This window comes from Salvelinus sp. IW2-2015, linkage group LG15, assembly GCF_002910315.2.
Source record: "Salvelinus sp. IW2-2015 linkage group LG15, ASM291031v2, whole genome shotgun sequence".
NCBI classification, from domain to species: Eukaryota; Metazoa; Chordata; class Actinopteri; order Salmoniformes; family Salmonidae; genus Salvelinus; species Salvelinus sp. IW2-2015.
This window is the reverse complement of record NC_036855.1, coordinates 54,482,363-54,500,750: the sequence shown is the minus strand read 5'-3', so window position 1 is coordinate 54,500,750 and position 18,388 is coordinate 54,482,363. Positions and strand designations below refer to the sequence as shown.

General features: G+C 44.4%; 1 protein-coding gene across 1 annotated transcript in view; it reads left to right on the top strand.

Moving 5' to 3' along the window:
• LOC111974179 (T-cell immunomodulatory protein-like) overlaps window positions 1–18,388 on the top strand; it is a 126,410-nt gene that overhangs the window by 93,571 nt on the left and 14,451 nt on the right. Inside the window, exons 13-14 of the mRNA XM_024001815.2 lie at window positions 1,766–1,809; window positions 3,781–3,859. Coding sequence (XP_023857583.2) covers window positions 1,766–1,809; window positions 3,781–3,859 — 123 coding nt within the window. The remainder of the gene's footprint in view (window positions 1–1,765; window positions 1,810–3,780; window positions 3,860–18,388) is intronic.

The following is an 18,388-nucleotide window of genomic DNA, read 5'->3' as shown; positions in this document are numbered from 1 at the left end:
GTCAGTGTGGATTGGAATGAACTTGGCCTTCTGGGAACTTGGCATGGTGAGAATAGTAATACAGGTTACATTTTAAAACATATATTTTTATATTTTTTATATAAGAGTTCCAAAAATCGAAATGAATTTGGAGAGGGCAGCCTTAGTTATATGAGATGGGTTCATCCCAAGCAGAGACTGGGTCAGTGTCGAGCATGGTTTTCAATGAGCAAACAGTAACACCCTTCTGGGTTTAGAGGCCTAACGTTTTATGATCTATTGATCTGCTCTGTCCCCTGCACACGGCTGACAGGTGTTGGACCTGATCCCAGGCCCCGGTTTCCCAAACMAATGTTAAGGCTATGTTCATCGTTAGAACAATTGAGCTCAATGGTTTTAACAATGAATTGGGCCTTAAGATGCTTTTGGGAAACCGGGCCCAGGTCAGTGTTTGATRAGATGGATATCTGCGTTCTCATGTCCTGAATAGGTCTGTAACCGATGAAATCAGCAGCAGAACATGTACCTTTCAACATGGGCAGTATCGATCCCATCGACCACAGAGGTATAACCCAACAAATTGCTCCACGTATAGGTCAAAGGGCCTCATCTCAAGGCCTCCCGAGTGGCGCTGCGGTCTAAGGCACTGCAGTGCTTGGGGCGTCACTGCAGATCCGGGTTCAATCCCGGGCTGTGTCACAGCCGTCCGCGACCGGGAGACCCATGAGGCGACGCACAATTGGCCCAGCGTCGTCCGGGTTAGGGGAGGCTTTGGCCGGCCGGGATGTCCTTGTCCTAGCGACTCCTGCGGCGGGCCGGGGGCATGCACGCTGACACTGTCGCCAGTTGTACGGTGATTCCTCCGACGCATTGGTGCGTCTGGCTTCCATGTTAAGCGAGCAGTGTGTCAAGAAGCAGTGGGTCATATTTCGGGAGGGTGCAAGGCTCTCGACATTGGCCTCTCCCGTGTCCGTACYGGAGTTGCCGCGATGGGACAAGAATGTAACTACCAGTTGGATAACACAAAATTGGGGAGAAAAYGGGGTCAAAAGTACATAAAGAAATAAACAATTGCCTCACTTCATTCCAATGTCAGACACATCCATACATTCCATAGAGTAGGCTACATGGTCCAACAGTGACGGTCGGTCTCTCTGGGACTAGGCCTAGTAGCTCTAAAGAGGAAGAACTTTCATGTGTTTACTTTGAATGGGGTTGTTTGACTGYCTGCACTCCTTAATGCAGATAAACAGTGTGCAGCAGTACACCGCATGCATGATGGTAGATCCTAATTAAAGAAGTGTTCAGCAGCTCAACTTCAATGTGCAAATTACCAGCYCCAGCCAATTAGTATGCTAATATATTAATTTATCTTATTGCTGATTAAGAATTCAGGATTTRTTCCTTGCTGCTCCATATGCACACAAATACTCATACACTTCCCCTGCAGCTTATTATTGAGCTCATTTATTCTCTGTGTTCATTTTACTACCAATTACTTTTTCAAATACAATTTCTTTGCCTGTTTTTTTTTTTTTTTACAGTGCAATGACTGCATTTATTTAGCTTCCCCATTTAATAAGCGTCCACAGAAAAACAATATAAGCACTGCAGGTCTATCTTAAGTCTACCAAGTTCGGGTTTTCCTACAGGGATGACGTCATTATCCATACAGCGTCTAACTCATTTAGCCGTGTTGTTAGTCACAGACAAATCTGTATGGGATTGTGTAAGACAAATCAAGTCCCTGTTGCTAGCTAATCAGTCTTCCTTTTCTCCTCCTCAGTGCTTAGTGGACTCTGTTCTAACGACTGCCCGGGAAACGTCAAGGTAAGACTAGTGCCTCTGTGTATGCGTGTGCATTGTAACCACAATGAAAAAAAGATAGCCGAAGAGGTACATTGAAATGAAAGATATTGAAATGAAAGATAAAAAGGATAGAAACATTTTGAGAAAGTGAAAAGGCTTATCTTGTAACTAGTCAGTCTGACCATCTTGGTCCTGTAAGAGCYTCTGCTAAATGGCAAAAAATATAAAATGTGATAGTCCCTCATCCCCAGGGCTTGTGACAGACAGGCTTGGTGCTGGTCCTGTCGTAGTGTTTGTGTTTGCCTCTCCACTGTGTGTCCGCTCACACTCACCCCCCCATTGCCTGATTCAGCCGGGTGATTGATCGAGCCCATGTCTGGAGCTTTGGGCTGCTTTCACCGCTCTCCTCCTCCTTAAGTCCCTCACATCTATCACTCTAACCCTCTTCTGTCTATCTTCCCACCTATTGTCTCGTTGTCTATCACTATCCACCTCCTCTCCCTTTAGTTTCCACAGAACTTCTGTTCAATTTCCAATCCCAGTACAGTACAACTGTTCAGTCTGGTGAAGCTATAGGCCTACACATGCCATATATATGACAGTACTGTGTCTGTCGGTGTGGGAGTCTGGCTGCACACTCTTAACAGGCTGCCATAGTTTTCATTAGGCTGTTAAAACCGAGGCAGACAGAAAGCTCTCTTCATTAGGCGTCACCGGCCCATAATGGAGAGATAATACAGCCTCCATACGACCACTCAGTCATTTCCCGCTCTGCAGAGATCACCCTATAGCATGCGGAGAACCGTTTCCCCACAGTACTAGTGGTGGGTGGGGAAATGTATTTGATTATTTTTGACGGTATCGCAATATTATTTTTGCGCTAGTTGGCCGTACGTTAACCAAAACTCCAGAATGTTCCCCTTCATAGCTTGTTCTCCATCTTCTTTTTAAACAGGGAGCCAATTCGTTTTAAGCACTTTCATTTCCACGACTGATCAAAACGGGTTTTCTCATGGCTCTCTCCTGTTCCGTCCGCAGCAGACATATGGCGAGCAATATGTTTGAACGTCCAACGGCAAAAGAGTCACAGTATCGAATCGCAATACATATAGAATCATGAGAATCGCAATACATGCACTGAGTGTACAAAACATTAGGTTCGTCAGTATAAGTGTCATTCCACGCCATCTCAGTGATTAACTTATGTAACGTGAGGTCTACCATCTATGTGGCTTTGGAGTGCATCAGCTTGAGAATAAAATTGGTTGTGCTTTTTTGAATAAATTCAGTAGATATCTGTAAAGGGCTACCTCAATGAGAAGGACCATTCAAAATCTGCTCAGAGGTGGTACTGCATCGGTGACTGGTATCTATGGTAACCCATCCAGAAGATTACACCGGGCTCTAAATCAGAAGGTGACGTAACTTKATMTATGATRACTCTGTTCAGGCCTAAACTTTCCCCAAGTCCTCCCTTGAAAATACAGAGAAAGCTACGTAGCGTAGGCCTAATTTACGTTTGGGGGGGCACATTTTCATTTTCCCCGAACCGTTTAAAAATTCATATCCGATTRGCCACATTGTGCTGTTCATTACCATTTTTGAGGGATTACCAGGAGCAGTGGGTATGACTGCATAATGCAGAGGATGTGATGGAGCTGGCTGCTATGTCAGGCTCACTGTAGCCTGTCTCTTTGTCTGCTGGGACCCAGCCAGCTAGGGCTTAGACCTGTTCTTTTATTTCACCCAAAGGACTCAGAGCAGAGCGCCCAGACCCCCCCCCCGGCTTCAAAAAGGTCAGGGATGGTTTGCACACGCTCTGTACACACGGCCAAAACCTCTGAGGCAGGTCATGGAGGAGGACAGATGTCTGTGTCAGACTTGGGCGTCTGTGTTGAGAATTTACATGGTGGYGAGATCTGTTGTTTCAGGGAGAATGGGTCACTGATATATGTGTTCTACTCTAATGCTGTGGGTGTTCTGACCTTGCAGCCGTTTGGTGTGAACCAGCCTGGGCCATACGTCAGCTACACTACAGTGGACTCCAACGGCTACCTGAAGAACGCCTCGGGTAAGTCCAACGAGGACAGATYCTGTGTACAGTTGACAGTCGGCCAGCCGTCTTTATACKGGCATTRTGGCAATGGWGCAGATTTGGTGGGCCGRCAGCCATGACAGTTGTTCTATTTGGGAATGGGGTTGAGTACGGACTTCCTCTCTATACTTCGGCGATCGTCATCTCCGTGCTGTGMTAGTAGGTTTGAGTGACTGGGCTGTGGTATCGGTCAGTGTGGCGTGTGTGGGTGAGAGGTCCTTTCAGGGCTGTAGCCCCAGGGGTTTGATTGAAGCCTGGCTTCTGTGTTTTCCTAGATAATAGCCCTGTTGCCCACCTCASCGGAGGTTATCTCACCGCCCGGCCTGATAATGTTGACACAGCGCGTTTCCTGCTAGAGAAAGGCATGATGGGTAGAGGGTTATTGGTTTGCTTGCGAAGAAACGAAGGGCTTTGTTGCTATGCTCTTTTTTGGGGGGTTAAAAGCGAGGAGGAAAATAAGGAGCTTGTCTTGTTTTCCTGCCTTGGAATATAAGAGATTTGATGAAAAAGAACCGAGCTATACATCCGAGAGACAGTTTCAAGGACTCAGTGAAGAGGAGGGTGAAAGAATAGAGTTCTTAACAAAGATCTGTTAGGAAAGGTTCTGTCTGTCTGTCTGTCTGTCTGTCTGTCTGTCTGTCTGTCTGTCTGTCTGTCTGTCTGTCTGTGTGTGGATACAAGAGGCTTGGAAGCAGAGGTGGAATTGCTATATACTCTGTGTCATTCAGTCAGGTCCCCTTCATCAGAAAGGCATCAACACACTGGCAGAATTTCTCAAATGAAGGTACCCTCATTCCTCAATACAAAACTATGCTGTAGTACCTATGGAATGTAATGCTTTTGTATTATCCCACATAGCACAATCACCCAGCCAGCCAGAGTAACGATTGTCATGCTGCGCTATTTAACCTGAAAATTGTAAGCACACACCTACACTGTAAAGTGGTCTTTATACCCAACCTAGGATACAGACTGAACAAGACAGACTAGACATTAAACCATGACCCAGTCAGTCTCCTTGTTCAACACCTGAGGAGATGAGATGAATTAGGCCTAATGTCTCCCCCGCAGTCTTCAAGGAGGTGACGAGGCCATTTCAAAGACAAAATCGCAAAACAGCTTAGAGGACAGACATGATATACAGATAACTGAGTAATGGATTCAAGCATTTGCAATATTTCTCAGTGAGTAATTCCGTCTTTTTAAAAAGCCTTGATTCGGTTCACCATTTTTCAAAAAAAATGTTGCAGTCTTTTCCTTTCCATCGTCTGTGTGCGTCTGGGTATCAACAATGAATAGGACAGCCTAAAAGCCTAAAAAGCAGATTTCAGGGATTTGTGTATCTAGCTACATTCTGTTCTGTTGGAATCATCCACTAATGGAAAACGCAACAATACAATAGTCATTTTGAGAAGAACACTCTTCCGTCACTCCCCTCCCTCTGTGACAGGACACCGTTATAGGGGCAAGAGAATAGATCAATCAGTCCACAAGGAGTACAATCCAAAGAACCAGAGAGTCAGACAGCCCTCTGTCTTTCCAAACAGTGTGTTTATTGTTCAATAATCCCCAACCTCTATTCAATTTTGCAGGGCTCAGACAACAGACCTTGAGATTTAAATCTCTATTTCTTGTGTTAAAGGTAACCCTCTCTCAAGGTTTGGAAACCTTGGAAACACTCYAACCTTGACAGAGGAGAGGGACAAGGCGAGGTAAACCTAGAATAATACATGTCTGACTGGAGGGAATGAAGAAGAATAGAAGTTCAGATAGTTCTCTTTGCGGAGAGGAATCTTCAGGAGAAAAAAGGAGAATTTCCTTTCTCCCATTCATGTTTGTTATCTGTGTGGATGTTGAGCCTCCGTGTTGTGGTCAAGGCTATTTAAAGACGACTTGGATTCATTTAAAGACCRGATTTGGGATTCAACACCCATGGGTGTGCCAACATGCAGCGGTTTAGGGTTGTCCTCTGACCCCTGTGCTGGAGCTCTGCTCTGTGGGCTTAAGAGCAGCTGTGTCTGCACCAGACACCTCTCCCRGAGAAGGTCATCGAACAGGCTGAACTGAGGAAAAAGCCCCAACCACTTCCTGCCTGGAGGCTGAGCCAATGAGAAGGGGAGTGAAAGGCCAGAGCTGTGTGTACACTGACTGAGGGAGATGCTCAGGGTATAGGTTAGATATACTGGACTGTATGGAGAGTGGCTGGGCCAGCCCTGGCTGGGTTATTCCCAGGACTCCTCATTTAACAGTAATAAAGTGCAGTGTGCAGGGTGATTTTTAAAGTGTATTTATTCTGTGGCTAGGGGCATGGGGAYAAGGCAAGGTAGACTGACAGAAATGAGCGATGGTGCGCGGACTGTCTGCTCTCTCTACTGGGGCCCCGCGCTCTTCATTTACCCTTCAGCACCAAAAGAGAGGGAACCGAGGTGATCGAGGGATGGAAGTCAAATACATGGATGGATGTGGAAGGAAAGGCAAATAGAAAAGACATACTATAGAGGTTGAGGATAAAATGGCTGAAAAATAGCAGCAAACGGCGGCAAATAGTGGCAAGTGGGTTATGGGTTAGAGTAATGGAATGAAGATCTGGGTCAATGAAAAAGAGTGCCTAGAGGGGACGGGGAAAATAAAGTGAAGGTTCAGGAGGTAGGACACACTGCACTTAGCACTCTTACGCTGTGGTCCACAGATAGTGCTCTTACCCCTGTGGCTTCTGTGTCACAGGGCTTCAAGCACTCATTGGTGAACCTGKGTGCGTAACTCAAGACCCGCCGCTGCCATCTCCTTATGGTATTGAACCTTGGTTACAGTGCTGTACAGGCAGCTCCCTTCATAGTGTTGAGGAATGGCACAGGCCCATGTGTTAGTGACTGATAATACCAAGGCGATTCCCTACAGGAGAGTTCAGTGGTAATGATATGGTCCCGCAGGCAGGCATATCAGCGGGCCGGCATATCAGCAGTGTGTGTACAGTATTTATATGTTTTAGCATGTATTTTGCTGGTGTGAGGTATGTATGAGTGAGGGCGCAAGAGACGTGGTGAATTGAATGTATCAGCACATGTGCTCTCAGCATGCGGGGGAACAACCAGGGGTGTGTGCAGTGTGCCAGACAGGAAGAGCGTATTAGCCATGGCGGTTAGCTTCAGTGCACTCCGGTGTCTCTGTGGGGCAGTTCTGCGGAGGCCTGGTATCTGTGATGCTGAGGCTGAGGGACATACGGAGCTGGTCCTGTCAGATGATCCCTGGCTGCTCTGCCTGGCTGCTCTGCCTGGCTGCTCTGCCTGGCTGCTCTGCCTGGCTGCTTTGCCTGGCTGCTCTGCCTGGCTGCTCTGCCTGCCTGGCTGTGTATCGATCCCCAGGTCCCAGGCGGTCTCCATCTCCAGCTGGAGCTAGTGAATCAACCAACAGAATATTAATGCTGGCTCTGCCTGCCTGGTGTGGGTGGGAGAGTTCATGTGTGTTTGTTTGTTTTTGTGTGCGCGTGTGTGCGAGCAAGCGTGACCATACGTGTTTGTTTGTGTATATGTGCATACTTGATTGACTGCGTGTGGGAGYGTAGTTAATGTACTGTCTGTGCAGTGCAGTAATGCATGTGTGCTGCCTGGTCCTCAGAGAACCAGTGCTCCATCTGAACCTCTCACCTTAGTCTCCTCAACCCTCTGGCTATTTATATAAGACCTTGGTATGCAATAGCTTACCTTTCCCCGCTGTCCTTATTCTCTATTGAAAGGAATGGAATTAGAATTCAACTATATTTGAGATAAATATTGACCTTAAAGGAAGATTTCCACACCGTTGGTTTCTGTGCAATTTATTCTGCACATTTAGTAAATCAATAGGCCATATACTGTGGGTTTTCAAGGTACATCTACATGTTGTAGGTGTGAGGTAATGKTAGGGGTTTTAAAGGTAAATCTACATGTTGTAGGTGTGAGGTAATGCTAGGGGTTTTTAAGGTAAATCTACATGTTGTAGGTGTGAGGTAATGCTAGGGGTTTTAAAGGTACATCTACATGTTGTAGGTGTGAGGTAAAGCTAGGGMTTTTAAAGGTACATCTACATGTTGTAGGTGTGAGGTAATGCTAGGGGTTTTAAAGGTAAATCTACATGTTGTAGGGGTGAGGTAAAGCTAGGGGTTTTAAAGGTAAATCGACATGTTGTAGGTGTGAGGTAAAGCTAGGGGTTTTAAAGGTAAATCGACATGTTGTAGGTGTGAGGTAAAGCTAGGGGTTTTAAAGGTAAATCTACATGTTGTAGGTGTGAGGTAAAGCAAGTGGTGTCAGGCTTAATAAGCAGATGAGATTGATTACCCTGGACTGGTGATGGTAAGACAGGGGCTGTGTGTGTTGTGTTCACTGCCTGAGGGAGGACTAGTCCCTCTGGGCACAGAGAATACTGGATGAAACGAAGCAGAGGAATCGCAGTCATTTGAAAAATGACGGATAGTAAGTGAATAGTACCACTGGTACAAAACAGGAGTGTCGATGCACTCTCTCTCTCTATTCACCTATCTCTGTATTCCATCCCTCTCTTTTGCTTTTGACTGGCTCGTTGGAAGGGAGGAGCGGAGGGAGGAGAGGAGAAGGAGAAGGAGGGATGAGGAACAAACAGCTCTACGCTGGTAGGGAACTTCGGCAGGCTCTGTTTTAATTAGGCAAATGAGGATGTTGGATTTAGGACAACGGAGAATAACACCCCCACACACACGATCGCTGTACTATGCTGTCGTCAATGTGAGACACACGGATTTGATGCTCTCTGTACCACACTCATGAGTGATCAAGTCAGGCGAACAAGTCACTCTTCGTACAGATGCCCAGGTAACCAAACACACTGCACACAGACATGCACACAGTACACACACTCTCTCACACACACACACACACAGCACTTGTTGGGCTGGACTTGTGTCTTGTCAGGTTGAAGTCAGTGGAAGGTGTGGAAGTTAGCAGAGCTAACCAACTGGAGAGAGAGGGAGGATTATTATTGATCAGAGCTTTGTTCTGCCCCATGATTCTCTCCTGTGGGTTTCTGCACTCAGGCCAGTAAATTGGTCTCAAATTCAATGCAGGATTACCCCTCCGCCTGTTCAACTCCTCCTGTTTATCTCTCTCTCTACAAACCACACAGCACGCTCCCTCTTTCCTTTCACTCACTCTCTCGTTCTCTCACACATAATATATCTTTCTCTCCCTCTCCTTCTGTCACTATCCCAGGGAGATTAGGGAGGTGATTAAAGTGTAGTAAAGGGAGACATAGACTAGTCCTGATCCCGAAACGACATTCTTAGACGAGTATCAGTAGAGCTTAGGGAGACTAGACAATCTCAGTCATCCCATACATACTTCATCTATAGACTGCTCAGAGTTTTATATTGAATGGAGGCTCACGAATTTTCTTTACAGTTCCACACTATAGTATCATTATTAATGTCTTTAGCAAAAGGAGACTAGACAATCTACGACATCTACACATCAGATTAAAGCCATAGAGACTATCACATCAACCCCAGCTTTATATATCAGCTATCCAGCACTCTAAGCAGCATAAAGGAGTGTCTAGACTTCTAGATTTCAATAATAGATAGTCTCAGATTATACCAGCCACTACCCTATATCAGATTAGAAGCCATCAGGGAGATATCGACATTTAGCACCCTTATCCACTATCAGATTAGAGTTTATAAAGGAGAGCCAGACATCTACCAGCCCACTACCACTATCAGTTAGAGTCATACGGGATACTAGATATCTACGACCCCCACTACACCAATCATATTAGAGCCATAAACGGAGACTAGACATCTACCGACCCCTACACTATCAAGATAGAGCAAAGGGAGACTAGACATTACAGCCCATACCACTATCAGATTAGAGTCATACGGGATATAGATATTACAATCCACTACCACCATCCATTTAGGCGCACAAGGAGAATAGACATCTACCACATCTACCACTCACTCAGATTAGGCGCCCATAAAGGAGACTAGAACATCAACCACCACAAAACACCTTATCAGGATAGAGCCATTAAGGAGACTAGACATCTACCACCCACTCCACTATCAGATTAGAGCCATTAGGGCCGAACTAACATCTACCAGCCCACTACCACTATCAATAGAGTTAAGTAAAGGAGAACTAGACTCTACCAACCACTACCATTTACTAGATCTAGAAGCCACCAGGGAGACTAGACTTCTACAGCCCGATTACCTAGTTATCAGATTTAGAGTTATAAAGGAGACTATGACTTACCAGCCCACTACCACTATCAGATTAGAGAGTTTATAAAGGGAGACTAGACATCTACGCAAACACTACAACTATCAATTAAGAGCATTAGCGCGCAGAGCTAGACATCTACCAGCCACTAACCACTATCAGATTCACGCAGTTATAAAAGGCGACTAGACATTCTACCACTCCACTGCCACTAATCAGAATTAGATGAGTCATAATGGATACTAGATATCTACAACCACTAACACCCATCATATTCAGCAGCCACATAAGGAGACTAGACATCTACCCATCTACCACCATCAGATACAGAGCATAAAGGAGACTTAAGACATCAACCACCACAAAACCACTATCAGGATTAAGAGCTAAAGCGAGACTAGACATTACCAGCCCATATACCACTTAGATTTAGGCATAAGGGAGCTAGACATCTAGCACCCACTACCTATCAGATTAGACGTCTATAAAGGAGACTAGACATTCTACCAACCCACTACCACTATCAGATTGCAGTTATTAGGAGACTAGACATCTACCAACCCATCAACGCACTATCAGATTTAGTGACAGACAAGGCGGAACTAACTCTACACCCATACCATACTATCAGAATTAAGTTATAAAGGACGACCTAGACATCTTACCACCAACTACCACTCATCAGATTAGAGTTATAAATAGGGACTAGACATCTACCAACCCACTACACTAATCACAGATTAGAGTTATAAAAGGAGACTAGACATCTAACCAGCCCACTACCACTATCAGATAGAGCATTAGGGAGACTAGACATCTACCAGCCGCCTACCACTATTCAAGATTAGCCGCCATAAGGGAAGACTAGAAATCTACGCACCATCCCACAACCACTATCAGATTAGAGCCAAGGGTAGACTAGACAACTACCAGGCTCATACAACTATCAGCATTAGACGGCATAAAGGAGACTAGACATCTACCAGCCCACTACCCTATCAGAATTAGAGTCCACTCACGGATACTAGATATTACAACCCCACTACCCACCATCATATTAAGCGCACAAAGGAGAACTAGACATCTACACATCTAGCCATATCAGATTAGAGCCATAAAGGAGACTATAACATCTAACACCCACTACCACTATCAGATTAGAGCCATTAGGGACAGACTAGACATAATACCAGCCCACTACACTATCAGATTAGAGCCATAAGGGAGACTAAGACAACTCTAGCACCCCACTCCACTATAAGATTAGACGTAATAAAGGAGACTCAGACATCTACAACCTCACGCCACTACCACTATAGATTAGAGCCACAAGGGAGACTAGACATCTACCATGCCACTACAACTTATCCATATTAGAGCCACAGAGGGAGACTAGGACATCTACCAACCCACAACCACTATCAGTTAGAGCCACAAGGGAGACTAGAAATCTACCATATCTTACCACTATCAAGATTGAGAGCCATAAAGTGAGACTAGAACGTCAACGCACCACAAAACCACTATCAGATTAGAGCCATAAAGAAGACTAGACATCTACGACCCCACTACGCCACTATCAGATTAGAAGCCATTAGGGAGAAACTAGACATCTACGCAGCCCACTAAGACTATCAGATTAACGAGCCATAAGGGAGACTAGACATCTAGCCCGCCACTACCACTATCAGATTTAGAGTCATAAGGGATACTAGATATCTAACCCACTACCACCATCATTAGAGCCAAAAGGAGACTAGACATCTACCACATCTACCACTTCAGATTAGAGCCATACAGGAGACTAGACATCACCACCACAAAACCATCATCAGATTAGAGGCATAAAGGAGACTAGACATCTACCACCGTCCACTACCAACTCATCAGATTAGCGCCATTAGGGGACCTAAACATCTACCAGCCCACTCACCACTATAGGATTAGAGTTTATATAGGAGACTAGACATCTCTACGCCAACCCACTACCACTATAGCTTAGAGCTCACAAGGGAGAACTAGACATTTTCTACCAGCCCCTACCATTATCAGATTAGAGTTATAAAGGAGACTAGACATCTACCAGCCCACTACACTACTCAGATTAGAAGTTTAAAGGAGACTAAGACATCTACCAAACCACTACAATATCAGATTAGAGCCATTAGGGAGACTGACATTACTACCAGCCACTACACTACTCAGATTTAGAGTTATAAAGCGACTAGACAGTCTACCACCCCTGCACTATCAGTTAGAGTCATAATGGACTACTAGCATATCTACAACCCATACCGGCATCATATTACGCAGGCCACAAAAGGAGACTAGACTCTACACACATCTACCACCAATCAGAATTAGAGCATAAAGGAGACTAGACATCAACCACCACAAAACATATCAGATTAGAGCCATCAAAGGAGACTAGACCATCTACCGCCACTACCACTGATCAGATTAGGCCATACAGGGGACTAGAGCATCTAGCACCCCACTCACCACTAATCATGATTAGAGTTATAAAGGAGACCTAGACCATCCTACCAACCACCTACCATATCAGATTAGAGTTATAAAGGAGACTAGACATCTACCAACTCACAACCACTATCAGATTAAGTGACACAAGCGGAACTAGACATCTAACACCACTACCCTATAGATTGAGAGTTATAAAGGAGACTAGACATCGTACAACCCACTACCACTATCAGATTAGACGTTATAAGGAGTAATCTAGACATCTACCAATCCACTCCCAACTTTCAGATTAAGCAGTTATAAAGGAGCAGCTAGACATCTACCAGCCCACATAACCATATCAGATTAGAGCCATATAGAGGTAGACCTAGACATCTAACCAGCCCACTACCCTATCCAGATTAGACCGATAAGGGAGCTAGACATCTACCAACCCAAACCACTATAGATTAGAAGCCACAAGGGAGAACTAGGACATACAGCTCACTACCACTATCAGATTAGAGGCATAAAAGGAGATAGACATCTACCAGCCCACTACCCTGATCAGATTAGAGTCATACGGGATCTAGATATCTACAACCCCACTCCCACCATATTTTCAGAGCCCACAAAGGAGATAGACATCTCACATCTCACTATCAGATACGAGTCCATAAAGGAGACTAGACTCTCGCACCCCACTACCGACTATCAAGATAGAGCCATTTAGGCGAGACTGACATCTATCCAGCCCACTTACCTATATCAGATTATGAGCATAAGGGATGACTAGACATTCTAGCACACATAGCCACTATAAGATCTAGAGTTTTATAAAGGAGACCTAAGACATCTACCAGCCAAACTACACTATAAGATTTAGAGCACAAAGGGAGACTAGAGCATCTACCAGCCACTCACAACTATCATAATTAGAGCCACAAGGGAGACTAAGACATCTAAACAACCAACGCACTATCAGATTAGAGCCACAGGGAGCTAGAACATCTCCATATCTACCACTTACTCCAGATTAGAGCTCATAAAGGAGACTAGACATCAACCACACAACCCACTATCAGATTAGAGCCATCACAGAGACTAGACAGATTACGACCCCACTACACTATCAAGATTACGAGCCATTAGGGAGACTAGACATTCTACCCCCCACTACCCCCTATCAGATTAGAGCCATAAGGGAGACTTAGAACATTTTCTAGCACCACTACCACTATCAGATTAGAGTCATAAGGGATATCTAATGATTATCTCCAAACCCACTCACCACCATCATATTTAGAGCACAAAGGGACTAGACATCTACCACATCTACCACCATCAGATTCAGAGCCATAAGGGACTAGACATCAACCACCACAAAACACTATCAGATTAGATGCCATAAAGGAGACTAGACATCCTACAGCCCACTACCACTATCAGATTGAGCCATAACGGGAGACTACGACTCATAGCACCACTACCACTAATCAGATTAGAGTTTTATAAAGGAGAACTAGACTTACCAGCCACTACCACTATCAGATTAGAGTCATAACGGGATACTAGATATCTACAACCCACTACACTATCTAGAATTAGAGTATAAAGGAGACTAGCACATCTACCAACCACTACACTTCATAAGACTCTAGAGCCACAAGGGAGACTAGACATCTACCAGCCCACTACAAACTATCAGATTAGAGCCACAAGGGAGACCTAGACATCTACCAACCCACAACCACTATCAGATTAGCGCCACAGGGAGACTAGACCACTACCAGCCTCAACTACAACCTCTCAGATTAGAGGCATAAAGGAGATAGACATGCTACCAGCCCACTACCAGCTATCAGATTAGGGTCATACGGGATACTAGATATCTACACCCCACTACCACCATTTCAATATTAGACACGCACAAGGAGACTAAGATCATCTACCCCTCTACCACTATCACGATTAGAGCCATAAAGGAGACTAGACATCAACCACCACAAAACACTATCAGATTAGAGCCATAAAAGGAGAATTGACTCTACCGCCACTACATCATCAGCCTATAGAGCCATTAGGGAGACTAGACTATCTACCAGCCACTACCACTATCAGATTAGAGCCACAAGGGAGACTACGAATCTACCAACCCACAACCACTATCAGATTAGAGCCACAAGGGAGACTAGACATCTACCAGCTCTCATATCAGCATTAGAAGCCACAAGCGGGGATAGACATCGACCACTCACTACCACTATGAGATTAGAGCAACAAGGGAGACTCGACATTACCAACGCCACTAAAATATCAGATTAGATGCCAAAGGGAGAATAGACAACTACCTAGCTCCACTACAACTATCAGATTAGAGTTTATAAGGAGACTAGACTTACGCAACCACTACAACACAATCAGATTAGAGCCATTAGGGAGAGTATACATCTACAGCCCCCTTACAACTATCAGATTAGAGTTAATATCAAGGGACTAGACATCTACAGCCCACTAATATCACGCAATTAGAGTTATAAAGGCGACTAGACATCTACCACCACAATACACTCTCAGATTAGTAGTCTAGGGATACTCGCATTATGCTACAACCCCATACCACATGCATATTCAGGAGCACAAAGGAGACTAGACATCTACCACATCTACCACCATCAGATTAGAGCCATAAAGTGAGACTAGACATCAACCACCACAAAAACGCAACTATCAGATTTAGAGCATAACGGAGACTAGACAATCTACCTCAGCCCACTACCATTCACTATTAGAGCCCATATGGGAGGACTAGACATCTAGCACCCACTAAGCAACTATCAGATTAGAGTTATAAAGGAGACTAGAAACAAAAAAAATCTACCCCACTACCACTATCAGATTAGAGTTTATAAAGGAGACTAGACATCCTACCAACCCACACACTATCAGACCTGTGCCACAAAGCGGTAACTAAGAACACTCTACCACCACTAACCACTATCGAGATTGGTTTATAAAGGAGACTAGACATCTCCCAACCACTACCACTATCAGTTAGAGTTTAAAGGAGACTAGACATCCTCAATTCAACTATCTACTATAACTCTAGAAGTTAATCAAAGGAGACTAGACTTCTACCAGCCAGGCTACCATATCAGATTCGGAGTCCTTAGGCGAGACTAGACATTACAGCCGCACTCCACTAATCAGATTCGCACTGCTCATATACAGGCGCAGACATACGCACACATCTAGAACCACACTACGAACCTAATCACAAGATTCGCACGCTATGATAAAAGGGAGACTAGAAGACATCTTACCAACCCACTCCTTCTATATAAGATTTGAAGCCACAAGGGCAGACTTAGACATCTACAGCGCAGTACACACGTTAATCCCGATTTACGCAGCTCGAATAAGGGAGACTACGACACATTAATCAAACCCAAAACCACTATCTACGCAGTTAGCAGCCACAAGGGAGACTAGTACAACATACCAGCTACCTTACACCACTACATTGTTATGAGTGCAATAAGAGAGAACCTCAGCACACTCAAGCCAGGCATACCATATCAGATTAGAAGTCATACGGGATACTAGATATCACCCACTCCACCATCAGATTAGGAGCACAAAGGAGACTAGACCAGGTTTCTCATGACCCACATTGATCCACTATCCCACATTAGAGCCCATACAAGGGAGAACTAGACATCAACCACCAAAACCACTATCAGACTTTCTGTTTTAGGCACATTAATATGGATGTACATAATCGGTGTCCATCTAACACTATCAGATTAGAGCCCATTGAAGGAGAGTTAAAACTAAGAATCATTAATACCATGTCTACTCCCTGATCGCACTATGTCACGAATTAGAAGCCATAAGGGGACTAGACATCTAGCACCCCCTAGCTACACACTATAGACTGGCATATTGAGGTGAGTTATAATACAAAGGAGAACTAGATCATCTTATGCGGGCAACCATCGCTAACACTATAAGAAATTAGAGCCTAAACGGGAGACTAGACAATCTACAGCCCACTTACATATCCATATTCAGAAGGCCACTCACACTGGGATAGACTAGGATCTCCACTGCGACACCTCTCATCAGATTAGAGGCCACAAAGGGAGGAACTAGACATCTACCTATCTACCATATCCGAATTGAGCTATAGCAGTGTGGGTAGTAGAGCGCATCAACCAACACTAAGCCTAGCTCTATAAGAATTAGATTGCCATAAAGGGTGGACTGAGTACATGTAATAAAGCTCTTTTCCGAACTGCGAGACTATTCAGAATTAGAGCATTAGGGAGATGGGAACATCTGCACTCCAGCCCACGGCTCTTTAGCTAGATCGAGTATTAGAGCGCTATGACGGAGCGAGTAAGATATCTCACTAGGTCCCATCCCTAAATCACTATAAAATAGAATAGAGTTATAAAAGAGGACTAGAGCCATACTATCACAATCCCACCTAGACGGGACTCAGATAATAAGAAATAATAACCTTCTCGCGGGCCGGATGTGGCCCGCGGGCCTTGACTTCTGACATATGTGCTGTGTGTGTTAAAATTGTCTCTACATTCTTTCTCCCTGTAGTGTGTTAATATTGTCTCTACGTCTCCTCTTCTCCCTGTAGTGTGTTAATATTGTCTCTACATCTCTTTCTCCCTGTAGTGTGTTAATATTGTCTCTACGTCTCCTCTTCTCCTGTAGTGGTGTTAATATTGTTCTACATCTTTCTTCCTGTAGTGTGTTAATATTGTCTCTACGTTCTCCTCTTCTCCTCCTGTAGTGTGTTAATATTGTCTTTACATTCCTCCTCTTCTCCCTGTAGTGGTGTTAATATTGTCTCTACGTCTCCTCTTCTCCCTGTAGTGTGTTAATATTGTCTCTACCTCTCTCTTCTCCTGTAGTGTGTTATAAATTGTCTCTACAATCTCTTTCCCTGTAGTGGTTTAAATTTGTCTCTATATCGTCTCCTCTTCTCCTCCTGTAGTGTGTTAATATTGTCTTTACGTCTCCTCTTCTCCCTCCTGTAGTGTGTTAATATTGTCCTTTACGACTCCTCTTCTCCTGCTAGTGTGTTAATATTGTCTCTACGTCTCCTCTTCTCCCTGTAGTGTGTTAATATTGTCTCTACGTCTCCTCTTCTCCCTGTAGTGGTGTTAATATTGTCTCTACGTCTCCTCTTCTCCCTGTAGTGTGTTAATATTGTCTTACGTCTCCTCTTCTCCCTGTGTGTGTTAATTTGTCTCTACGGCGTCTCCTCTTCTCCTGTAGTGTGTTTAATATTCGTCTTAACATCTCCTCTTCTCCCTGTAGTGTTGTTAATATTGTCTCTACGTCTCCTCTTCTCCCTGTAGTGTGGTTAATATTGTCTCTACGTCTCCTCTTCTCCCTGTAGGTGTTATATTGTTCTACATCTCTCTTCTCCCTGTAAGTGTGTTAATATTGTCTCTACGTCTCCTCTTTCTCCTGTAGTGTGTTAATATTGTTCCTACGTCTCCTCTTCTCCTGTAGTGTGTTAATATTGTCTTTACGTCTCCTCTTCTCCTGTAGTGTGTTAAAATATTGTCTCTACAGCTTCCTCTTCTCCCTGTAGTGTGTTAATATTTGTCTCTACGTCTCCTCTTCTCCCTGTAGTGTGTTAATATTGTCTCTACGTCTCCTCTTCTCCTCCTGTAGTGTGTTAATATTGTCTTTACATCTCCTCTTCTCCCTGTAGTGTGTTAATATTGTCTCTACGTCTTCTTCTCCCTGTAGTGTGTTAATATTGTCTCAAGTGCTC